Genomic DNA, 26,813 nt, shown 5'->3' on the forward strand with positions numbered 1-26,813 from the left:
ATATCTTTTCCTTATAGTCTTAATACTTCTTTATTTATTAAAGTCGAAAAAGTGAAAACATTTAAAATGCATTTTGTTTCAGTAAATTACAAATTACATTCTGGTCTTAAGGAGGTGTGGGGGTTGTCAGCCCAACACAAGTTAATTTTTTCTCCTTTTGAGTTTGAATCAGTTATTTATTCTGTTCATTTTGGGTTAAATTCATTTATTTATGGTAATTGGTGGTAGTTTTACATTTGGAAAATTATTTGAATTTGTTTCTACTCATTTTTTGCTTAACTATTCTCTTTACTATTCTTTGAGAAACTCGTTTTGTGGAACTGTTTTTTATATTCATTTCCATTCATTTTTTATTGACATAGTCTTTTCCATAGAGATTTTTTTTCTGTTAGATTCCATAGTTTTTACTTTGAAGATTATTTGACTTCATTTTTGCTCAGTTTTGGTTTAATGAGGCTCTTTACTTTTCTTTAAAAAACTTAAGTTTTCCATCAACAGATACCATCTGTAAGCAATTAAATAGAAAAAAAATTTCAACCGAAAGTAAATAGCAACATCAAACCTTGAAACGAATTGAAGTTATTGCGTATATGAAATGCTTTGCCTCCTCCTCAAGACCTCGCCCTTTACGTTGATGTTTTTTTTATAGAATTTCAAAACAAAACTTATTGTTCTAATTAAATAGTCATTTGTGTTTCAGGAATCGTTCTTAAAGAATTAGGACAAAAAGTTAAAACTTTAGCGTAAAGAACAAGGTCTTGTGGATGGGGCAACTCCTTTCATATACGCAATAATTTCTGTTCGTTTTAAGTTTTGATGATACTCCTTACTTTCAGTTGATTTTTTTTTTAATTTAATGACTGATCTTTTTTAAATAATACCGGAAAATCCGGATTTCAACCCATGAATAATTCCAGTACTTGTGTATTATACGCCACTCACTCATGTTTGCGATGCGTAAAAGTCGAGAACAAATCGGTTTCTTCGTTAGGTTCTTCGTTACTTTAGAAAAAAAATTGGGCTATATATTTGCACATTAAGGGGGGAGTAAAGTTTAGCGGGTCTGCATGCAACATGTGTAAGGTACAATTATTCTGTATATTGCTAAGTAAGAATTATTTTCTGACTATAAAATGTCCGAATACCTTACCCCCTCTCCCCTTTATGGGCAAATATATAGCCCAAATTATATATTTCTCATCTATTCTGTTATTTGTCTTTGTCTTGTCTCGTGCTAAGCTGGAAGAAACTGGTTTGTTCTCGAGTTTTACACAGCGTAAACTTGAGTGAGTGGCGTATATCAATCAATCAATAATTTTATTGACCCATGTAAAATGACATTAAAGTGCCCATATGGAGTAAAGGAAAAAAAAGAAGAGAAAAAAAAGAATCAGACTATGATAAGCAATACTAAATAAACGCACTATAATATGGGTGGCTACGGTCTAGAGATGAAACAAATTCGGCACGTCGTTGGTCCACAGCTACAAATGGATCAGTAACACTATACAGTTGCGTAACTTTGCGGTTACGAGCCCAGAGAGGAAGACTTAGAAGATGCTTTGCATACTTGTAACATAGCTTACGGATTGTCCGCACATCAGTCATGGCAAATAGCTTCCAAAAAGGAGATAGGGCTAGGACATGAGGGATTGTGTAAGCGTTATAGAGTCTAGCCAAATCAATCTTACTACAACGTGTTTTAGTATTAACTAGTAGTCCACGAGCTGTTCTACCCTTCGTGCTGAAATACCCAAGTAGCCCTGCACACGTACTTTTCAGGTCAGTACCAAGGGGTAAACCCAGATAAGTTAGGGATGACGAAAGTTGGATATCAGAATCACCCAAAGTGACTGTGGCACTATCAAAACCTGGTCGTTTAGAATTGAACTTAATACATTCACTCTTACTCGGATTGAAATTTAGACCAATATCATTATATTCCTCACTTAAAGCTGCAAAATTGTTCTCTATTAAAGCCTACTCAAGGGTAAAAGAGTTAAAGGGTTCTACTTAAATTAAGAATATCGTCAGCATAATTCAAAAGCGATAGGTCCAAGCCACGAAAAATAAAGCTCATATCAATTTTGTTCTTGGCATCGATAACACTGTTGTTAAATAGCGGTGGTGAGATTATAGCACCTTGTCGAATACCTTTATGTACGGGAATAGACCTGTCAGTTAAATCAGAGTTTTTACCAGAAAGTGACCTAACCTTTACATTTAATCTCCGATACATGTTTTAAAGGGTAGCTATTACAGAACTGTTCATACCACGAAGCAGAGCCGCTAGTAAAAGTTGCGGGTGGATTCCAGAGTCAAAAGCTCTGCTGATATCATGGCCGGCAAGAAACAGTGGATCCTCAGACGAGGCAGTTTCGAGTATAACATTTGCAAGGATGGAGTGGACGTGCTCACGGCTAAAACTGTTTTAAAAACCGAACTGATTTTCTGGTGTGGAGCAAGTCTGATTGAACATATTGATCACAAGGGATTCCATTAGCTTGCACAACACAGGAGAAACAGTGATTGGGCGGTACGACTGGCAATAGCTGCTATCTTTACCCTTTTTGCAAACAGGTGTAATGACCCCGATACAAAAACATGAGGAACTTGCTCACAAATGAAAATCATTTGATAGAGTAGTTCCAAATGATTTATAAGGGACGGAGACCCGTGAACGAGATACATACCACATAACTGATCAGCATCACTAGAATGTTTCTTATTCAGTTTCAGTATTCTGGGTTGTCACGACAAACCCAAGGTCACAACTGTGGGACTCGATGGCCTGATCGAGCTCTAGGTTGATCTTTCTGTCGAGATTATCATTCGGAGCAGTGAAATCCCTGTTGAAGTGTTTTACCAGCTTATCGTCAGTAGGGGCAGCTTAATTAAGCGGCACAATACCGGCCTTCCGCTTTACAAACTTCCAAACAGCTATTGGATCATTGTGAAGAGACAGGCTATGCATATCAATTATGTTTGCTCTATGTTTGGCAAGTTTCTTGGCGAACTGACGCTTTGCAAATACGCGAACTTAGTTGGTTACTCCGTGCTTAGGCCGACCGCACTCCGTCCATAGTCGGAGCCAGAACTTGGATCTTTGACAAGCTAGCACTAGATCAGGGTAATCAGGTAGATCAGGATATAATACACAAGTACCAAAATTCCTTCCCCCTACAAAAAAAAAACAAAAACAAAATTCCAATAAAATTATCAATTTGGAAAGCCTGTCCTTTGGAAAGGACATTTTAACCGGGGGGTGTTTTTGCGGGGGTATTTTCCGAGGGAGATTTTCTGAGGGGTATTTTCCGAGAGGGAGGTCTTATTTTCTAGGGGATGTTTTTACAAGGGGTATTTTTCGCGGGGGGGATGGGCCATTTTCTGGAGGGTATTTTTTACAGGCAGAATTTACCTGGGGGGGGTATTTTCCGCGGGGGATTTTTCAAGGGGCGGGGGGTTAAACGAAGGCTACCATTTAATATAATTATGTCTGGATGGCCTCGTTCCATAACTCTTTGTTTTAGTTTCCATAATTTTGTTGATAAAGCATTATATTTTCATTATATTGTGTTTTATTTCATTACCACTAATCAAACTTCACTTCTCGACAGAACTTGATCGTGGTGGCTATAAGACACTAAGTACCCATGTTTTTCTAGAAAGATAAAAGATGCCTATGATACCTTTCCTTGTGTCTACTCTCTAAAAACAGACGGCAGGGGGAGGTCTCTAGGATGCAGTTGAACAGGAAGTAACTCTAAAATAACTTGAACATTTTTTGAATGTAATAAAATAAAACACTGATATTATAGTGATTAATTTAGAAAAAGGTGACTATAAGTCAGAGAGAATGCAGAATATTGGTTCACCAAGTCAATGTTCTATCCATATATATCAATTGCTACCATTGTGATTTCCTCCTAGTCCCCTAATGGAGCCCAATCGGAGATTAAGTAGGGGGTGATCGGAGCATAACTAGTGCTGCATCCTTTACCCCCCCCCTGTACTCTCCAAAGATATTCTGCCAATTTTTTAGATAGCCATTTGGTTTAAAACGAAAACTCCAAAGTACATTTCTACAAAGATAACATGACTCCAAAAATAACAAGCAATGTAAATTTGCGATTGTTTTTGGCAAAAGATTCCTTGTTGTCAAGGTGGGGAATGTGTAATATCTCTGGAAAAGCTATGTTTAAGCTATCAGAAAAGTCAAGGGGCGTGTTGAATTTAGTCATAATAAATTATTTGCATCCAGTTTGTCAAAAGGGCGTATTGGCAGTGTCTCTTGAATGGCTTAGGGTATACGGGGAATGTTTAACTAAGTTAAAAGACACAATAGTCATCCGGATTGTCAAAAGGATTCAACCAAAATATCTGTTGAAAGTCTAAGGGTATTCAGTTGAAATTTTAAGGAAAAATTCCCCAAATCAAAAGACCCTATATGCATCCGAGTTGTCAAAAGGCAATGTCTCGTGAATGGCAACGGGGATTCAACAGAAAAACCTGTTGAAAGACTAAGGGGATTCAGTTGAAATTTTCAGGAAAACTTTCCTTAAATCGAAAGATCCTATATGCATCCGAGTTGTCAAAAGGCAATGTCTTGTGAATGGCAACGAGGATTAAGTTGAAACCTTCAGCTGAAACTTCTTAGTTCCAGCTGAAACCTGGAAGCAGGTTGTTAAAAGGGTGTATCTGTAATATCTCAGGAATAACAAAGTGTATCAAGTTTTAAGTTTCAGATAATGCCGAAGGGGATGTTGCACTTATTTAAAATAGGCCTTATGCATCCTGGCTGCCAAAAGGGCATATCTAAAATAACTAAGGAGCGGTCTTGGGTTTAAGTTGAGTCTTTCAGAATGATAAGGAGATGTCAAGCTAAATAAAAAAAATACACTACCTATATTCGGGTTGCAAAAAGCCCCATCTGCAAATATCTTTGGAACGACAAAGCACATTAAGCTGAAACTTTCGGGGAGTGCTGAGGGGAACATTGTACTAATCAACAAACGCTAAGTACTACCAGGTTGTCAAAAGAATGTATCTGCAACATTTCAGGAACAGCTTTGAGTACCATGTTGAAAGTTTCAGGGGAAGTTAAGGGGACGTTGAGCTAAATCAAAAGACACTATGCATTCCAAGTCATCAAAAGGCCGTATCTTCAATGTCTCGGGAACAACTTAAGCTATTCGGTTGAAACCTTAAGGTGCTGTTGAGACGGATGTAAAACTCAATTAAAACGCGTTGCATGCAACCAAGTTGGGATATTACATTAGTGGTATTTAGTGGTATGGGGATATTACATTTCCCCATACCACATCAAGAATATACTCACCTTAAAGTCACAAATAAAAAGTTTTTTGAAGTCAGGAACACAAATGGCTAAGTGATGATTATTATGTATATTTTTCCTCTCATTTTACATTCATAAATTATCCTCTAGAATCTGCTGTTGAATAAAAAGCTTAGTTCATTAGATTTCAACTTCAACGAAACTTGTGCGATAAATAACGTTGAATACTATAAAAGCAAAGCTCAGGTCACCTTATCCAGCATTTAAATTTAAATTAAATGCTAATTTAATAATTGATAATTATTATAAAACATAAATAATTTAATAATAATTTGAGAATTTAAATTAGAATCCAAAATCGTAAAACTGGAAAGAATATTTGTAACATCAACTGAAAATTCAATTTTGGCAAACAAAAACAAACAAAAATCGATCTTTGTATGATTAAATAAAATAAAAAAGGTTTTTTTCAGCTGAAAGTAAGGACCGACACTAAACCTTAAAACTTTAAACTCCGTATGTGAAAGGGGCTTTTCCTTCTCAACATCCCACTCTTTACCCTAAAGTTTCTTACTGTTTTAAAAAGTAGAGTTAAGAGAAAGAGTCAAACTTTAGCATAAAAAGCGGGGCGTTGAGGACGGAAGAGACCCTTTCATATACGGAGTAATTTCTGTTCATAGTAAGTTTTAATGTCGCTCCTTACTTTCAGTTGAAAAAACTTGTTTTTTTTATTTAATACTAACAAAGAGCTCTAAACCGACAGGACTCTATTGACAGGAAATATAAAAATATGGTTCAAGACCAATGTTTTTTTTAAATAAAAGTTTAACTTACTCGCTATAGTGGTCAGAAGTGATTCAACAGATTTACTAGAACTTCAACCCTCACCAAATTTTACATTAAATTTACGACCATTTCGGCTACCTGCCTACGACATATAATTGTCGAGGTTCCCTTTAAATTGCAGGTATTTCTTTGTTCGCAAGTTTATTAAAGTAGCCGATTATGCACCCCCCCCTCCCCTACAGAAATCCTGGATCCACCCCTGCCCCAGGAAAATGTTCCTCCCCATGAAAAATTCTCCGCGTGAGAAATCTCCCATCAGAAAATTCACCGACCCCCCCCCCCTCCAAAAAAAAAAAAGCATCTACGCACTTTTCAATGATAAATACTATGCGTAAACAATGGGCGAAAACTGAAAAACCTTTACCCAGGGGCTTTAGAGGTCATGTGATTTTCTACGGCATAGTTATTGGCCTTTCAACTAATATGAACAAAACGACTGTCTTCAAATTTTGACGAGACATCTTTGTGTGAAAAGTAGGGGGGAGGGTACTAGCTACCCTCCAGTTTTTTTCAGTTTTCAATCGTTCAAATTTCGTTCAATTCTCCCTCTCCCAATATTCTAGGACTTATTTGTTTGATGTAATCACACCACGGAAAACAAACAAATAGAAAAAAAAACAAATAAACATGCATATGCTATCTTTCTTTTGACAAAAAATACAAAATTCCGCATTTATGCAGAAGAGAGCTTCAAAGTTCTACAACAGGGTTGTTGGATACGCTGAATCATATGATGTGGTTTCCATTAAGATCCATTGATTTTTAGGGAGTCTCTCCCCCCTTTCGAAAATCAGGGAAATTTTCTCAGGCGGGTAGTGTTGATGGGTCACATTAAGCTTGATGAGATGCATGTATTTTAAATAATCTTCAATATTTGATTCTTTAATATGTTAATTGTTATTAAGATTCTGTTTCTTTTAGTTTCGGTCACTTATGAGGTTTTCGGTTATTTCCTATCTTATGGGGAAAAAATATTTGGCTTCAATTTTATAAATTTTCAAAGAAGTAATCGCTCAATTCTTGCACGAGTATGTTCCGAACAATCTATATATATAAAAATAAGTTGTCTGTCAGTGGATCTGTGGATCAGGTGACGTCATGTTTCTGTGTCGGCTGACGTCATGAAATTAGTTGTCGTCATTTTTGCTTTGACGATGCTTAGTATATTGTAAAACACATTAATTTGGTTAATAATATACCATTTAAAACACCAAAATGAACATGCTGGAGTAGAGGGTGTCAGAACGGAGAATGAAGGTCCCAGGTTCAAATCCTGGTTAGGCTAAAAAAGGTAAAAAACTAAAAACTAAAAAAAAACTGAAAAAACTAAAAAAAGGCAAAAACTACAAAAAAAACTAAAAACTAATAAAAAAAATAAAAACGCTAAAAAACTAAAAAAACTAAAAAACTAAAAAAACTAAAAACTAAAAAAAAACTTAAAAAAAGGAAAAAACTGAAAAATAGAAGAGAAAAAGAAAACTAATAAAATTAAGAATAAAATAAAAAAAAATAAAAAAGATAAAAACTAAAAAAAAAGTAAAAAGAAAAAACGAAAAAAACTAAAAAAGCTAAAAGGAATGTTCGATTAGCAATCAACAAAGCACCGGGATACAGGGAGTATAAATGACGACGACCGGGACACAGGGACATAACTACAAAGGGGACGCCAGAGTGCACAGGGGGATATATAAATGACGATGGCGACTCAGGGAATGGTCGATTAGCAATCACCATCAACAAAGCTCAAGGGCAATCATTAGAATCATGAGGTATAGATCTGAATACGGATTGTTTTCCCATGGACCATTATATGTTGCATGTTCAAGAGTCGGTAAACCTGACAATCTATTTATATGCACAGACAATGGGACAGCAAAGAATGTTGTATATTCGCAAGTTTTACGTAGTTAAAAACATATATATATATATATATATATATATATATATATATATATATATATATATATATATATATATATATATATATATATATATATCTATATTCACAGGTGGGACATAGGGACACAACTACAATGGCGCGTAACTTATATGGCGCGTAACGACTTACGCGCGCGGGGGGGCTTGGGGGGGCGCGAAGCGCCCCCACCAACTAGCGCAAGTTTTACGTAGTTAAAAACATATATATATATATATATATATATATATATATATATATAAATATATATATATATATCTATCTATATTCACAGGTGGGACATAGGGACACAACTACAATGGCGCGTAACTAATATGGCGCGTAACGACTTACGCGCGCGGGGGGGCTTGGGGGGGCGCGAAGCGCCCCCACCAATTAGGTGTTGGGGTGCTCTTTCTAAATTCAAGAAAACTTATTGCAAAAATGAAAACAAAAAATTATCTACCAGCATTGTGCTTAAAGATACTTCCTCACCACAATTGGGATCGAACTTTATCGCTTTTGGAACAGCGACCGAGACGCATCCACTAGACTGTCGCGACGTAATTAAGAGTATGATTTATTCAAATAGTGGCTTGCTGAATGAATTATAACAGCTGATGTCATTTGAAATAGCAATTTTTTTAAAGCAGTGTATTTTACAATCAAGATCAAAAGTTTATCATTATGTTTTTACCTAAATAAACAAGTTTTAGCAAAGAAATAATTAAAAGTAAGACAATTAGAGAAATTTCCATAAACCTTTGTTATTATCATAAGCTTGTATTGACTGAAGTCCTTGAATAGGGAGTTTTCCTAGAGTCGACGTTTACCTCCCTCCCCCGTTCGCCTTTGGAAAATACCCCTGTGGAATATATTTGGGTCTTTTCTGATAAACAGAACACATTAAAGAATCGAAAGAACTATTTGAAAAAAACCGGTTTGGCTCTGTGGAATTGGTTGTGATTTGCTTATTTTGAGAGTGAAAAACAACGATGTAAGTATATTTTAATTAGATATTTAATATTTAGGGATGGTTAGGGGTTATGTTAAATAAGGCTAGGTATTTAATATCCTCCTTAAATCCGATAGAATTGCCTATAGCAAAGAGCTAATGTAATAATATGTTTTATCTATTTTTTCCCAGTGGTACTTCATATGGAAGACGTGGTCGTACAAACTTCGAAGGGGACTCCCCGGCTCATTCGATGGCTAATTAAAAGTTCTTATGCAATTTTAAATGTCAAAACTTTGGGCTGGCAACAACCCCTCCCATCAGCTTCGTTGAGAGCTTAAAACTTTTACAAGAGGGTTTTCCAGCACGCTGAAACTCATGATGTTATTTTTATTGAGATTCCTTGGCTCTTAGGAGGTGTTTCCTATTATGCGCTCCCCCCTTAAGAAAATCCTGGATCTACCCCAGCCCCTGGAAAGCTTTCCTCCCCATAACAAATTTCCATGTGGGAAATCCCCCATCAAAAAATCCACCGTACCCCCCCCCCCCCCCCCCAAAAAAAAGAAAGAAAGATGTACGCACATAACAATAACAAATACAATGCGTAAACAATGGGTGAGTCCTATAAATGAAAACAATTTGCCCAGGGGGTTTGGAAAAAATTCTTATAATTCCTTTTCTTTTTTGTAATCATACTTTTGCTTTACCGACTTAATTTTACATTTTGAGATGTTAAGAAGAATTGTCATGGGGAAAAATTTACCGGGTTGGAGGCTTTTAGAGTATGTTTTGGAATTAGGGAGGATTTTTCACTGGAGAAATTCGCTATGGGAGAGTTTTCCACTGGATAAATTTTCCAAAGAGAATTTTCTGTGGGAGCAACTTTCTACTAGGGGGTGGGTTATTTGCAAGAAAACTGTTCCACAGAGGTGAAAATTTCCGACATTATTTTAGAACATTTTTTTTTAATGAAAATCTTTTTCAAATGAAAGTGCGCTAAGACAAAAATTCACGTGTAAAATGGCCATGGGGGATTTTTGAGGGCATTCATAAGTTAAAATGGAAGTGTCTGAGAGGTATTTTCCTGATGATAAGGGGAGGGTATTATACAAGAGAACGAATTATCATGGAGGGATTGTCAGGGGGAGAAGGAATTTTTCATTGATGGGAGTCGGAGCTTCTGACTCTATTTAAAAACGATCAGAAATTAAATTAAAAAAAAAAAAATCCAACTGAAAGAAGGAGCAACATCAAAACTTATAAAGAACAGAAACTATTACACATATAAGAGGGCCACCCCCGTTATTTACTTTAAAGTTTTATTTTTGTCCCAATTTCTTATGAACGACTCTTGAAGCGCGTGGGCCGTTTGATTAGAATAATAAGCCCTTTTAAATGTTCTAAGAAAACTTTAGCGTAAAGAGCGAGGTATTTAGGCGAGATCTGTCCTTTTATATAATCAACATTCTCTTTTAATTTTAAGCATTGATATTACTCCTTACTTTCAGTTGACAAAACTTGTTTTTTATTTAATTGTTAGTGAGTGCGGATATTTCAGCGTCATTTGAAAGATCAAATACTGTTTCAGATGGTAATGCTGTTTTTTCTCATTTTGCTTGTTTTTTTTCTATCATTCCCCTTGTGTTTTGTCGTTTTGTAGCGCGTTAAAAGTGGATTGTTAATATCATTTAGCAAAAATTGAATGTATATGGGCTTATTGCGTTTATTTGAAGCTTTTTTGCAGGACTTGCCCCCCCCACGATTACAGGTATGTTTTAGCCGTTTAAGCCCCGTCCTTCAACCACTGAATTTTCTACCAATGGAGACTAGGTGATGAAGATTTATACCCCTTCGTTTATTTGCAGCAACTGATTAGGGACCTGTTGTAATCAAAAGTAAAAGGTATCAAATAAACTTTCAAAAATATTCCTCATTTTCTTCTTCCGAGGATTCAGATGGGGCAAGGTCAAACTCCCTGCATGCCCTCCTTGTTCTGTGACAGGAGGATAAGCTGCAGCATAGTTTCATTTTTGAGCAGCTTCAGTCTTTCCTGCATCTTCCACTTTTGCATCTGCAGTAAGCTTCCAGGCTTGATGCTTCTCTACAGATTAATTGTTTCCAAAATTCTGTATTTTTTTTTAGATTTTCAGTTGCTATTGAACCGGTCCCTACTTACAGTTCGTTACCACGAACTATTGGAAATATAGCATTAAACAAAGAGAAAATAAAGATATAAAAACTGTATTTCCAGTTAGAAATAAAAGGGAACATAGATAATAAAAAAGAACACTAAATATCCTGCATAAGAAGGGACATACCACTCACTTAATCCTCCACTCTTTACGCTACAGATCAACTCAAGAAGGAGAGTAAAATATTCTTCTTCCTCACTAAAAGGATAGTTATAAAATATTGAGGTTTCTCTTACTTACAATGTATTCTGCTGTGGTCCAGTTAATAAATTTGTGAGTAAAGGGATCCAGACCCCTCTATAATAAAAGCCAGATAGACCAACGGTTCCAGCAGTAGCATTGGAGGACACTTGAGGATTTTGGGCCGAGCCACCAGCTGCTACAGTAGCTACAATAAAATAGAAAATTCAATCAAATAATCGAGTAAGTTTTATGAAATAAACATTTTCATAAGGATGATTTCATAAACCTTTTTTTTAAATCATAAGGATGATTTCATTACATTATTCATCTTTTCATCAGGGTGAACATTTTCATAAGGATGAGCATGACACAACCTTCTTACCACAATTTAAATATTGATTTTTCTGGTTCTTCTGTTCTAATCGACCCCTCACCACCATTGTATCTCTCTCCCTCAGTCCCCCTCTCTCTTTATCTCTCTTTCGCAGTTTCTCTCTCTCACTCACAATCCCTTTCCTTTTCATTCACAGTCTCTTGCTCTCTCTCTTTCACAGTCACTTTCTCTCTCGCAGTCTTTCTCTTTCTCTCTCACTCCTCGCCCTCTCAAATCTTAATATTTAAATTTGTGTGATTTGCATACACGAAAGAAGCTAAATTTTCATTGGTTAAGAACAAAAGAGGCAAAAGAATTCAGGTAACACAACTCTTTTCTTTTTTTTGCAATATCATAAGATATCCTTCTAAAATCACACTAAAATTCTAGTCCAGAGATAATTCAGGATCTCGGAAAGTTATTGAGCTACGTGAATGCATCTTTCAAGAATGAACCTTCAGCACCAAATAGCAACATATTTAGATTTTTCAAGTTCCTAATTCCACCCCTTCCGCTGCAGTAAATCAAATTTTCATGAACTACCGAAACTTGCGAACGCTTAGTGAGTGCTTCTTTCAAGAAATGACCTACTACCCAAATAAGGGCCTGAAAAGGCATTCTCAACCTGAAACCTCAGCTCAATCCCTACTTATGAAGTTTGAAAGATCTTCGGAAATAGTACCTTAACAATAAATATGAAAAAAACTTCGTTGTCTTAAAGAGGTAAAGAGGCTGCGTCCCAAAGTCAAACCTTAAAACGTACAGGAATTAAGAGAGGCAGTTGGGGGGGGGGCCGCCGCCCCCCAAACCCCCCGCTTTTAAAGACTCTTTTGTACAGGTTTTTTGTTGTGGGGGGCTGCCGCCCCCCTAACCCCCCGCTCTTGGCTTCAGAAAGGTCCTCTTATAATTAACAAAGAATACAAAACAGGTTTTTGTTTGCTACCCTACCCCCGCCCCCAGCTCTTAGCTTGTGTGCTCTGTGTCTGGGAAACAGTTTCAATAATTATGTTAAAATGTAAATGGAGTGGTCAACTTCATTGTTACTAATTACTAGTTTCGGCGCAATGGTTCTCCTGTCCTCTTGTGTTTAACATTTTTCGAAGTTATTCCATTATTCATTCATTTCAATTTTTTGTTAATTAAAAGAGGGCCTTTCCGAAGCCAAGAGCGGGGGGTTAGGGGGGCGGCAGCCCCTCACAACAAAAAACCTGTACAAAAGAGTCTTTAAAAGCGGGGGGTTTGGGGGGCGGCAGCCCCCCAACTGCCTCTCCTAATTCCTGTACGTTTTAAGGTTCGACTTTGGGACGCAGCCTCTTTAACTCTTTAAGAAAACGAAGTTTTTTTCATATTATTTCTGTACGTTTTTCTACAATCCATGGTGGATGTAATTTAATAATTCCTGTACTCCTCGTACAGGAATTAGGACTGCCTCTCCTAATTCCTGTACGTTTTAAGGTTCGACTTTGGGACGCAGCCTCTTTAACTCTTTAAGAAAACGAAGTTTTTTTCATATTTTGTGAAAAAAAACCGCCCGATAAGGGACTTGAACCCTTGACCTTAGGATTAAAAGTCCCACGCTCTACCGACTGAGCTAACCGGGCATGTTTGAAGTCGAAATACCTGCATGTGTATAAATATAACTTTTAAATAACTTTTAAGAATTTCCAAAATTATAACATGGGCTCTTATGGGGAAATGGGTTTTTCTAAGCTAGAAAACGGGGGGTTAAGATTTTCCGACGAAACTTTCCAGGAAAATTACTCGGAGAATTCCGCGTCGAATGAGTCTTCGTACACCCAGATCCGATGTCGGCTGTGACCTGTAGGCGTGGCAGAAAAAAAAACAAAAGGAGAACATGAACATTAAGTGGCTATGCGTGGTTTCTGGAAAACAGGGAAGGAGTTATCGGATCAAGCTGAAATTTCGCGGATAAGCTCCTGGGCCCTAGGGAACCTTAACTTGTGAATTTCAGCCCGATCGGACAACGTTAAAGGGGGGGAGGAGTGGGGTTGGGTGGTTGAAACTTTCGGCCAGATTTTCCCCATGAAGGAAAAGTCGGAGGGAGAATGAAATTTGGCAGGTTTCTTAGTTGGAGCTCGGGCTACGAAATGCATCCATCCCCATCCCTCTGCGACCACTGGAACCGAAGATCGCTTAACATTGTCGTGGTTCGCCTCTTTAAAGAGGCACGAGTGTGCCTCCTTGATTACTCAACAGCTTTACGAGACGAAAAAATCCGCTATACTAGAATATCAGTAAGATTGCTTTTTCCTCACTTCTGTTGTTTTATGGTGGATTGTCAGTCACATTCCTACCCATTTAGCTGAGGGAAGAAAGGTAAAGATTACACAGTGAAATTGACAAACTATAGTCCAATACAAGCCCGTTTTTGTGAGAAATAAGATCAGAATTAGGGATTAATCCCTCGGTCCCATATTGCCAAGCAGAGCATCAATCAATTATGCTACCTCAGATCAGGATTTAAAATATCACAGAACAGGCCTTCTTGTGATAAATTTGTCATTTAACTTTTCACTTTCAAAAATAAGCACTAATTAAAGCTGTTATTTTTTGCATAATACTGAAAAAATCACCTGTTGTTCCAGAGACCACTTGTGGCAGAACGAAAACTGACTGTATAAATGCAGAGAGTGCATTAACAGTGTCTTGTAATAGCATGGGGCTTCAGATCATAGCTGACAACAATTGACTTCAGTAAATTAGGCTGAGCCAGCAGCTTATGTAGTGCTTCCAAGGCAAGACAGCGTTGCCAAACAGCTCTATCTGGATCCAAAAATTTGACAAGAAGTGATAGAAAGATCTCACATTCGGTAACCTGCAATCAAAACTTGCCATTAGTTTTAATCACTGCTTTCTCACTCTTTACTGCTTTCTGATCACAAACTCACTGCTTTCTGATCTGTATGTTGATTGATGTACACGGAAGATTAACGTGTTTCGTGAAAACGTGTCAAATTTAAATGAAAACACAGATTTATCTGTTACTGGAAGCGTCTTCTTTACGATTATAGTCCATTTTCAATCTGAAAAAACAAGAGAATTGGGAAAAATATTGTTGTAATTCATAAAAAGGTGACGGTCTAGTACAAACTGAATTTATGAGACGGTATGAACTGTTCAAAAGCAAAGTCGACTTACTTTACTTTTTAAGTTTGTCAGGATTTATCTGTCAAAATACTTGACTGACCCTTAACTTAGCAAGTTTATATGCAAATTCCTGGTCAAAAGAACAAGTTCCATGTAATGAAATAGCCACTAAATATTGAAAAATAATTGAACAGCCAATTTGACTACTTCCATGCTTAAATGTACGCAGAAACGTTTCCATGCCCAGAAATACTAGTGAACATACAAAAAATAAAATAAACAAAAGAAAAAAATCCCGAGTATTTTTTCTACTTGCTACAATAGAACCGAAATAATAAAACATGTTGTAAATTTTAAGATTTACTAAAATGTGCACAAAGAAGTCTGTTTGCTCCAGCTTTCACATCTTAACTGAGCTTTTAATACCTTATAACCAGTATTATATTGACTTTTTCTGAAAAGGCGTCTGTCACAGCAAACACCTTACAATTCTTTTTAAATATTAAATAAAAAAAACAAGTTTTTTTAGCTGAAAGTAAGGAGCTACATTAAAACTTAAAATGAACAGAAATTACTTCGTATAGGAAAGGGGCTGCTTCCTCCTCAATGCCTTGCTCTTTACGCTAAAGTTCGACTCTTTCTCTTAACTCTGCTTTTTAAAACAGTAAAGACTTTAGCGTAAAGAGTGGGGCGTTGATGAGGAAGCAGCTCCTTTCATATACGAAGTAATTTCTGTTCGTTTTAAGTTTTAATGTCGCTCCATACTTTCAGCTAAAAAAACTTGTTTTTTTTTATTTAATTTCTGGACGTTTTTGAATTAATGCATGTTTTGATCTTGGCTCTCCGCACATAAATAATTAAAACAAAATTTGCATATTAATTAATCGCAATTAATCGGAAGATTTTGAGAAAAAGAAGCGAAGGAGGAGGCCTAGTTGACCTCCATGTTTTTGATTACTTAGAAAAGCAACTAGAAATTTTAATTTTTTACAAACGTTTCCATTGGTAAAAAATATACGTAACTTACGAATTAACTTACGTAACGAACTTCTATATTCGTATGTTTTTATTGCGTATATGAGGGGGTTCAACCCTCGTTGATACCTCGCTCTTTGCACTAAAGCTTAGATTGTGTCTCAATTCCTTAAGAATGACCTCTGAATCACAAAGGCCGTAGAATAAATAGTTGAAATTACTAAAAATACTTTAGCGTAAAGAGCGAGGTATTACGAGGAGGTAAACCCCTCATATGCGTAATAATTTTTGTTCGTTTTAAGTTTTAATGCTGCTCCTTACTTTCAGTAGAAAAGCTTTTCATATTTATTTTTTCATTGTTTTTTCATATAAAGCTAGAAAATCCTGCGCCCCCCTTCATTGAAATTCTCTTTTACCATGAGAAGTATCTCCATGGAAATATCCTCCCACGTAACCCCACCCCCTCAACTCTCCCCCCTCAACCAAAAAATCCCCCTGAAAACGTCTGTACGCTTCCCAATAACCATTACTATATGTAAACACAGGTCAAAGTTTTCAACTTGCAGCCCCTCCCACGGGGACTGCGGGGGAGTAAGTCGTCCCTAAAGACATAGTTATTAGGTTTTTCGACTATGATGAATAAAATGGCTATCTCAGAATTTTGATCTGGTGACTTTGGGGGGAAAATGAGTGTGGGAGGGGACCTAGGTGCCCTATAATTTTTTTGTCAGTTAAAAAGGGCACTAGAACTTTTAATTTCTGTTAGAATGAGCCCTCTCGCAAGATTCTAGAACCATTCAGTCGATACGATCACCCCTGGGAAAAAAAACAAACAAAAAAACAAGAAAACAAATTAACACGCATCCGTGATCTGTCTTCTGGCAAAAAATGCAAAATTCCACATTTTTGCAGATAGGAGCCTGAAACTTCTAAAATAAAGTTCTCTCATACGCTGAATCTGATGGTGTGATTTTCGTTAAGATTGTATGACTTTTAGGGGATGTTTCCCGCTATTTTCTAAACTGAGGCAAATTTTCTAAGGCTCGTAACTTTTGATGGGTATAACTGATCTTGATGAAACTTGTATATTTAAAATCAGCATTAAAATGCAATTCTTTTGATGTAACTATTGGTATCAAAATTCCATTTTTTAGAGTTTCGGTTACTAGTGAGCCGGGTCGCTCCTTATTTACAGTTCGTTACCACGGACTGTTTGATATAGTCCCGACCTAATAGGCTTCATGTAAGTTGAACCTGCTTCTCTGAAGCTCAATCTTAATAAAATATACCTAAATATGATAAAAATGAAATACTTTAGAAACAAATTTGGGCTATATATTTGCATATTAGGGGCAGGGGTTTAAAGTACAGCGGGTCTGAATGCCTAATGTGTTAGGTATAATTATTCTGCATATTATGAAGTAAGAATTGTTTTCTAACTTCACATTGTCCAGATACTCTACTACACAAATATAATCTACCACAAAAATCAATTGATAGACAAAATTGCCAAAAATAAGTTTTTAGACAAAAAAAAAAGTCATTTCATCAGTTCTTTCCAATTATCTTGATTATTCCACCCATTTTATCTTATTTTTTGTCCATATTTTGAAATATTGAAGTTTAGTGTTTAAAATGCATGGGGCTTTTGATGAATGCAAGTGACGCAAAAAGCTTTAGAAGACTCTCGTTTTTTAGGGAGTGGGACAATACTCAAAGTATTGTTTGCAGTAATTTCTGTTCGTTTAAAATCTGAATATAGTGCTCATTTCAGTTTCTATGTGTTTAGGATTGATTTAATTTATTATTATCTAAAAAAAATATTACCTTTATTTTAGATATGAGACTAACTATCCTAATTTCCCTGGGTTTGATTAATCTCTATTATATTTTCATTTCTGTTCGTTTTGGATTTTGTCGTTTAAGTTTCAAGGAGTTTTTCTGACGTCCCTTCTTAGTTTTTTGTGTATCAAGTTTGCGAGTGGCAGAATCATGTTGTGATCACAAAAAACCCCTTTTGCTTATCAACGCTTTTTGTGAAAATCGCGGAAACAGCAGTCGCGGAAATCGCGGAAACAGCAGTGTGCATGAAAAACAAACTAGAAGTTTCAAAATTTCAATCGGATATCTGTATTTTTTTTCTTCAACATTTAATATTTAATAATTTAATAATTTTTTTTTATAATTGCCTATGAAACAGCCAAATTCTTAGATAGTTATCACCAATATGAGTGTAACATCAAGCTAAGAGGGTTAAGAAGTAAAGAGTTTTAACTAAGTCACCCGTATATTTTTTCATAATTGAAAATACAACATATTTTTTCTGATCACAGGGCTTTGAATTTGAATTTACCTCCCCCCACACCTTCTTCCAACAAAATCTGTTGCAAGGTTTCATTTTTGTGAGTCAATTTGACCTGTAACCAATCAACAGGTTTTTGCTCAACCGCTGAAACGCTTGGATGATTAAAAAAATTGATTCGTAAAACTAAGGGAGTAACTTATTTTTTCAACCTTCTTTATCCAATTTATTTTATTAGACAACGAAAGGCATCTTTGATATGGATCTTTACCATTCGAGAAACTTTTTCTCTAATTTTTTTTTTTAAAATCAATATTTAAAATGGCCATAATGCTCTTGTACTGCGATCGCCATATTAATTTGAAATCGTCTCTAAGAATTTTTATCTTTCAGATAAACTGACGTATCCACTCATCCAATTTTTTTTTAGATAGTCTTACTTCAGTCATTGAACAAAACAATCTTTCGAGATTTTGCTTCAATCTGAAGTTCTTTAGTGAAGAACAGAATTTATAATGAACATTAAAAAAAAAGAATTGAATGAATGGTTTGCAAAAGCTTGCGAGATTGAAGCCATAGATGGCAAGCATAAAATTCCAATCAATCCAAATGACTGGTTCGTCAATAGATACTACGAGGAAAAAGATGAAAGTGAAGATATACCAAAATTAAACGGAAAATGGAAAAAGTTCAACTACAAACATTTTTATGGAGACATAGGGAGGCCAGTTGCCTATAGGTGCAAGGTAAGCTCTTTATGCAATTAAATAAAAAAAACAAGTTTTCTTTTAAATGAAAGTAGCCTAAGGAGCGACATTAAAACTTAAAACAAACAAAAATTACTCCGTATATGAAAGGGGTTGTTCCCTCCCCAACGCCCCGTTCTTTACGCTAAAGTTTGACTCTTTCTCTTAACTCTACTTTTTAAAACAGTAAAAACTTTAGCGTAAAGAGCGGGTCGTTGAGGAGGGAGCATCCCCTTTAATATACGGAGCAATTTCTTTGCGTTTTAAGTTTGAATGTCGCTCCTTGCTTTCAGTTAAAAAACTTGTTTTTTTTTATTTACTTTCTGAATTTTATTTAAACTAATAAATGTTTTGATATTGGTTCTCCACAGATGAATAATTAAAACGAAATTTGCATATATATTTTTCTTTGGCTAAATGGTTTCCTCATAGTTTTGATCGAATGATTTTGAGAAAAAAAAAGAGCGGGAGAGGAGGCCCAGTTATCCTCCAAGTTTTTGGTTACTTAAAAAGGCAACTAGAACTTTTGATTTTTTACGAACGTTTTTATTAGTAAATGATATACGTAACTCACGAATCAGCTTTTTTAACGAACTTCTGTATTTGCATGTTTTGTTACGTATATGAGGGGGTTCACTCCCCCTTCAGTACCTTGCTCTTTACACTAAAGCTTAAATTTTGTCCCTATTCCTTAAGAACGACCCCTGAATCACAAAGCCCGTAGAAAAAATAGTTGAAATTACTAAAAACACTTTAGTGTAAAGAGCGAGGTATTAAGAGGAGGTGAACCCGTCATATACGTAATAATATATGTTCGTTTTAAATTTAATGCTGCTCCTTACTTTCAAGAACTTTTTCATATTTATTTTTCATTTTTTTAAAATAATGCTAGAAAATCCCGCGCTACTTTCATGGAAATTTTCTTCCCCCATGACAAATTCCTCCATGGAAAGTTCCTCCAACATATCCCCATCTTTTCAACCCCCCTCCCCCCAACCAAAAAATTCCCCTGAAAACGTTTTTCGACCATGCTGAATGAAATGGCCATCTTAGAATTTTGATCTGGTGACTTTGGGAAAATAATTAGCGTGGGCCTAGGTGCCCTCCATTTTTTGGTCACTTAAAAAGGGCACTAGAACTTTTCTTATCCGTTAGAATGAGCCATCTCGCATCATTCTAGGACCACTGGATCAAAATGATCACCCCTGCGGAAAAAAGACAAAAACCAAACGAACAAATAAACACGCATCCGTGATCTGCCTTCTGGCAAAAAATACAAAATTCCACAATTTTGTAGATAGGAGTTTGAAAATTCTACAGTAGGATTCTCTGGTACGCTGAATCTGATTGTGTGATTTTCGTTGAGATTTTATGACTCTTAGGGGATGTTTCTCACTATTTTCTAAAATAAGGCAAATTTTCTCAGGCTCGTAACTTTTGATGAGAAAAACTAAACTTGATGAAACTTACATATTTAAAATCAAAATTAAAATGCCATTCTTCTGATGTAGCTATTGGTATCAAAATCCGTTTTTTAGAGTTTTGGTTACTATTGAGCCGGGTTGCTCCTAGTTCGTTGCCACAAACTGTTTGATAGACTACTAGCTCCCATCAAAAACCATTTTTGACTTACAGAAGTGTTGAAGATTCTAACTGTAATGGTTTTCAAATTTTGACTCCTTTATATATTAGAGTAAGCAAGAATTTTTCTTGGCAGCATAAATGTCCAAATTTTTGACATTTTGGACAATTTGGACGCTAATTTGGCGTCCAAAACAATTTAGCGTCCAAAACAATTTGGACGCTAATTTCTTTTTATTGTTTTAAAATGTAGAGTTCAGAGAAAGAGTTAAACTTTAGCGTAAAGATCGAGGCATTGAGGAGGGAACAGCCCCTTTCAAATACGGAGCAATTTCTGTTCGTTTTCAGTTTTAATGTCGCTCCTTACTTTCAGTTAAAAAAACTTTTTTTTTAAATTTCATTTCATTTTAAACCATAGATGTAACTGTAAGAGTTCCTTAGTTGCTTATATTGAATCTGCTATATAACTGCTATATTTTGCTTGTATTGAAAGCGCTCTTTGGAGCATTCACTTTTAGATTTAACTAGTTCATTTTAGAGGACATGGGGAAGCAATTTTAGATTCTTCAAGCTTACGCAGGGATTTAAGTCAACTCAAATTAAACTAGACCCATATTTGTACATCCTTTATAGGCTATTCAGTATTATGTGAAACAAATTGCAACAATTTTTTTCAAAAAATGTTCAAAAGAACTTCAGAGTAACATATCGTGGCTCTAATGTTACTACTACCAACAACTCACTGTAGCATCAAGCCACCTAATACCAACACAGCGACTTCATAGGCTAGTCAGTTTTAGGTGAAACAAATTCCAAGAAATTTTTTTTTTTTTACAATAAAATTTTCAAAAGATGTAAAGAGTAACATACCGAGGCTCTAATGCTACTACTACTAACAGCTCACTGCAGCATTAAGCCACCTAATACCAATACAACAACGAATGCTCCTCAACTATTACCATGGGCGTACAGTTCACCTAGGCTAAAATTAAAAACTCCTATATTCCTAAAGGTGAGACAAGGAATTAATTGATATTCCAAAATCTTAAGAAAATTAAATTTTTCGGGCATTTCAAGAGACATTTCTGTCTTATAAATTTTTGGGGTGAAACTGAAGTTTCGCAATTTTAAAGCTGAAATTCATTCTCAAAAGGTTTACTTATACAGTAAAATACACTTAAAACTCAGTCAAAAGTCCAAGAACATACTTTAATTTTTGGGAAAAAATTCAAGCCTTTTACTATAATTTTATGGCATTTCCTGGTTGTGTATTTTCAAGGGTTTTTAGTAGGTTATTTGAAGAATTGTATGATCCTTTTTGCACAAAAATCACGCGTTGTAATTTCAAGTTTTGCATTTTTTTTTTCAAGCAGAATATAACCTAAGTAGCCTTTGTACATGCAGCCTTTTAGCTTACTTCTGCCTTCTCCTCTGATACAAAAGATAGAGTTCCGCCTTACCCCAATGCATACTAAGGGAGTTTTAAATCGATCTTTTTAGTCCTTCCTGAGGTATTTCAGATAAGATATTTGCATAACCTGGATAACAATAGTTCCTTCCGATGACTGAGAATCTATTTTGGTTCCTCTTTCATTTTCCGTCCCTGAAAGTCCGAATTTGAGGTTCATTTTAAATTCCAGCTATTTACTGTACCTCATGCCTTTTACTTTACCTCACTACTTAAACATACATTGATTTTATATCAGGTACGGGCCATTTTGTTCGACTTAAGCGTAATAGGATACGTTTAAGGCGATCGGTGATAACCCATTTTTGTATTCTCATCTTATTAATACAAAATTCAAAGTTCCCTTGCCCTACAACCCACCTCAACACATAAACACAATAGTGTTTGTCTCCATAAACACAATAGTATCTGTAAACACAAGTTGTGTTTGAACTCCAACTCTCAGGCTATGTTACACAACGAGAGAGTTGGAGCTCGAAACGTCTGCAACAAGTGAAGTTTTCTGCTAAAATATGGGTGACGAAAATGGAAACTGGAAAAGTAAGTGAGCCCATTTTTCACGCCGAATAATACCAAATTCTTGCAGCTGCGTCTTAGATCGTCGTCCCACCGAGACGGATTTTAAATTTGATAGGAATTTTTGATGGGATAGGAACCTTTATAGCCAATGTACAAGCAGGTTTCAGAGTCTATTGCTTAGAAATTTATCTTCTATCACAGAGAATGACTTTTAGGCAGGAATCAGAAAGCATTGTTGTCCTCAGGGGCTAGGGGCTTTATGTTATTCTTGTTGTTTTGCCTTTTATTTGTACCCTGCGTTATATTTGCACCAAATCAGGATTTGACTGTTTTTCAACAGATCAAAATCTGGCAATAGATTTTGTTTGTATACCGTTGCAACAGCAATAGATTTTGTAGCGAATAATTGCGCATCTTTTTACTTTAGTTGTTTTCACACTGATATTGAAAGTCCTTGCGGTCATAAAAGGTAAACATTCCTACGTTTCTTCTAAAAATCAATAATAGAGGAGTATGGGTGATTAAAAGAGGACGCCTATACGCGATCAAATTCCCCAGATAATTTTCACTTTAACACGAACCTTAATCCCCTTTTTTCTAACTGACTTCATCTGTGACGAATAAGCCATTCGAATAATTTGCGGCTCTTGCCCCTAATCGTAAAGAATAAAAAAAAAATACTTCCCCCTAAAGGAGACAAGAAAATGGCTTTCTCATACCCGAACTTTTGAACTTTTCAACTATAGGACGAAATGCATAATAGCGCTTCGTTTTTTGTGGACTTTGCATTCATGGGGGGACAAACGTGTCACCCAAAGGCTGTACGATATTTAAAACTGGGAGATAATTCATATATCTTTTCAAAACTTCTATGTTAATTGACTCTCCCCGAATCTTTGCTATTTTAGTCCCGTTTAGGCCAATGCCTGTTTGAGCAAAAATTTTGATTTGCAATTCAGAATAGCAGATTCCGACCATTTCCTACGACATTATCGTAATTTCTGGATGAATAAGCCCTTCTCTGTGGATATAAACATATTTTTACTTACCCTTCTTATTTTTGGTATCTGGTCAATTGATATTGTATCAAAACAATTGTTTTCTTGGAACGGAAGATGATTTTCGGGTGAATTTGTAGGTAGGCTATTATTGGCAATAAGAGACTTTGTCTGGAATTTAAATAGTTACTTTGAAGTTCTTCCTTCCTATTTTCACTCTATTCATACAAAAAACAACAGAGAATAAAACAATGACTATAAACAAACTGCCAATAAAACGAATGAAAGCAAATACAATAAAACTTCGTAAAACAAACAATAATGAAAAGAAACTGATGATTCAGATTTTCTTGCTCATCGCCCAGTTTAAAGATGTTGTCATACATTTGGAATTTTTCTAGAAAATTTTACTTATCAGCAATGAAAAACAATTCTCTTCCTTTTCCTGCTTATGCAACTTGAAAGATTCAAATTCTTTGACAAGGCTTGTTTACAGACATTGTTTTGAAAACGCATTTTTTTTGTATAATAGAAACACTGTTAATAGAAATTAACGACAAATTTAATTTGACAAATTTTTAGTTTTTTCTAATTAATTTTTGCTCTCTTTTTATATATAAAAAGACGAATTCAGTGTATATTGCTGTTTACACTGAAATTCAAATTTGTTCCGATTCTTTAAGAATGACACCTTAATCACAAAGGCTGTTTAATTAGAATAAATAGCTCTTTTGAAATTGCTATAAATACTTTAGCGTAAAGAGCGAAGTATTGAAGACGGACAAACCCCCTCATATACATAATAATTTATCCTCGTTTTAAGTTTTAATATTACTCCTTACTTTCAGTTCAGAAAACTTGTTTTTTTTATTTGAAATCTCATTGTTTTTTTTTAATAATGCTGGAGAATCCATCGCCCCTTTCATGGAATTACCTTCCCTCATCATTAATTCCTTCATGGAAAGATCCTCTCACGTAACCCCCTCCCCACCACCGGAAAAATCCCCCTGTAAACATGTATATACTTCCCAATAACCAACACTATATGTAAACACTGGGCAAATTTTATAACTTATAGACCTTCCCCCAGGTACTGAGGGGAATTAATTCGTCCGCAAAGACATAGTTATTTGAATTTTTGACCATGCTGAACAAAATGGTCATCTTGAAATTTCGATCAGATGACTTTGGGGAAAAATGAGTGTGGGAGGGTCTAGTTGTCGTCCGATTTTTGGTCACTAAAAATAGCACTCGAGCTTTTAATTTCCGTTAGAATGAACCCTCTAACGATATTATAGGACTGCTGGACCGATACTATCACCCCTGGGGGGGGGGGGAAACAACAAGAAACAGATAAACAAATAAACACGCATGATCTTTCTTTTGGCAAAAAATACAAAATTCCATATTGTTGCTGATAGGAGGTTAAAACTCCTAAGGTTGGGTTTTCTGATACGCTGAATCTGATGATTTGATTTTCATTTAACTTCTAAGATTTCATGACTTTTAAGGGGTGTTTTCCCTTTGTTCAAAAAGAAGGCAAATTTTCTCAGGCTCGTAACATATGATGGGTAAGACTAAATTTGATGAAACTTATAAATTTAAAATCAGGTTAAAAATTCAATTCATTTGATGTGTATATTGGTATCAAAACTCCGTTTTTTAGAGTTGCGGTTAATCTTGCACCGACTTGCTCTTTACTATAGTTCGTTACCACGAACTGTCAAACAGTTCGTGGTAACGAACTGTAGTAAGGAGCGACCCGGCTCAATAGTAACCGAAACTCTAAAAAATCGTATTTTAATACCATTAGCTACATGAAAAGAATTGCATTTTAATGCTGATTTTAAATATATAAGTTTCATCAAGATTAGTCTTACCCATCAAAAGTTAAGAGCCTGAGAAAAATTGCCTCATTTTAGAAAATAGGGGGAAGCACCCTTTAAAAATCATAAAATGCTAACGAAAATCACTCCATCGGATTCAGCGTATAATAGAAGTTTCAAACTCCTATCTACAAAAATGTTGAATTTCGCATTTTTTTGCCATAAGACAGATCACGAATGCGTGTTCATTTGTTGTTTTTTTTTTATTTCCAGGGGTGATCGTATTAAAATGGTATTAAAGGGGTGATCGGAAATTAAAAGTTCTAGTGTCCTTTTTAAGTGACCGAAAAAATTGGAAGGCACCTAGGCCCCCTCCCACGCTCATTTTTTCCCCAAAGTCACCGAATTAAAATTCTGAGATAGCTGTTTTTTCAGCATAGTCGAAAAACCGAATAACTATTTCTTTGGGGACGACTTAATCCCACACAATCCCCGTGGAAGGGGCCGCAAGTTACAAACTTTGACCTATGTTCAAACAGTTCGTGGTAACGAACTGTTGTAAGGAGCGACCCGGCTCAATAGTAAACGAAACTCTAAAAAACGGAATGTTGATGCTAAAAAATACATCAAAAGAATCGAATTTTCACGCTGATTCTAAATATATGAGTTTCAATTAATTTTGTCTTTGTCATCAAAAGTTCTGTGCCTGAGAAAATTAGCCATGAGAAACTAGGGGGAAACATCCCCTAAGAGTCTTAGAATCTTAACGAAAATCACACCATCGCATTCGGCGTATCAGAGAACCCTATATCAAATATTTCAAGCTCCTATCTAAAAAAATGTGGAATTTCGTATTTTTTGCCAGAAGACAAATCACTGGTGCGTGTTTATTTGTTGGTTTTTATGGCACTTGGTATTAACCAAGTGACATATAGCAATCGCCAATTCTGTCGGTCTGTCTGTCGGTCTGTCTGTCTGTCGGTCTGTCTGTCGGTCCCGGTTTTGCTACTTTAGGCACTTCCAGGTAAGCTAGGACGATGAAATTTGGCAAGCGTATCGGGGACTGGACGAGATTAAATTAGAAATAGTCGTTTTCCCGATTTGACCATCTGGGGGGAGTGGGGGCCCGGTTAATTCGCAAGAAATAGAAAAACGAAGTATTTTTAACTTATGAGCGGGTGATTGGATCTTAATGAAATCTGATGTTTGGAATGATATTGTGTCTCAGAGCTATTATTTTAAATCCTGACAGGATCTGACGACATTGGGGGGAGTTGGAGGGGGAAAACCTAAAGTCCCGGTTTTGCTACTTTAGGCACTTCCAGGTAAGCTAAGACGATGAAATTTGGCAAGCGTATCAGGGACCGGACCTGATTAAATTAGAAATAGTCGTTTTCCCGATTTGACAATCTGGGGGGGGGGTTAATTCGGAAAAAATAGAAAAAATGAAGTATTTTTAACTTATGAGCGGGTGATTGGGTCTAAATGAAATTTGATGTTTGGAATGATATTGTGTCTCAGAGCTCTTAT

At 35.8% G+C, this 26,813-nt stretch overlaps 1 protein-coding gene across 4 annotated transcripts in view; it reads left to right on the forward strand.

The window, feature by feature from the left end:
- LOC136025917 (uncharacterized) overlaps positions 1-26,813 on the forward strand; it is a 101,155-nt gene that overhangs the window by 4,540 nt on the left and 69,802 nt on the right. For 2 of the 4 annotated variants that reach the window (XM_065701988.1, XM_065701985.1), the window contains exon 2: positions 18,539-18,891. In XM_065701988.1, the coding sequence (XP_065558060.1) occupies positions 18,661-18,891 (231 nt within the window). In that variant the 5' untranslated portion in view covers positions 18,539-18,660. Of the gene's footprint in view, positions 1-14,366; positions 14,592-18,538; positions 18,892-26,813 lie in introns of all 4 variants that reach the window. The other 2 variants (XM_065701987.1, XM_065701986.1) reach the window with 2 other exon arrangements.

The sequence above is a fragment of the Artemia franciscana genome, chromosome 4 (assembly GCF_032884065.1).
Source record: "Artemia franciscana chromosome 4, ASM3288406v1, whole genome shotgun sequence".
Classification (NCBI taxonomy): Eukaryota; Metazoa; Arthropoda; class Branchiopoda; order Anostraca; family Artemiidae; genus Artemia; species Artemia franciscana.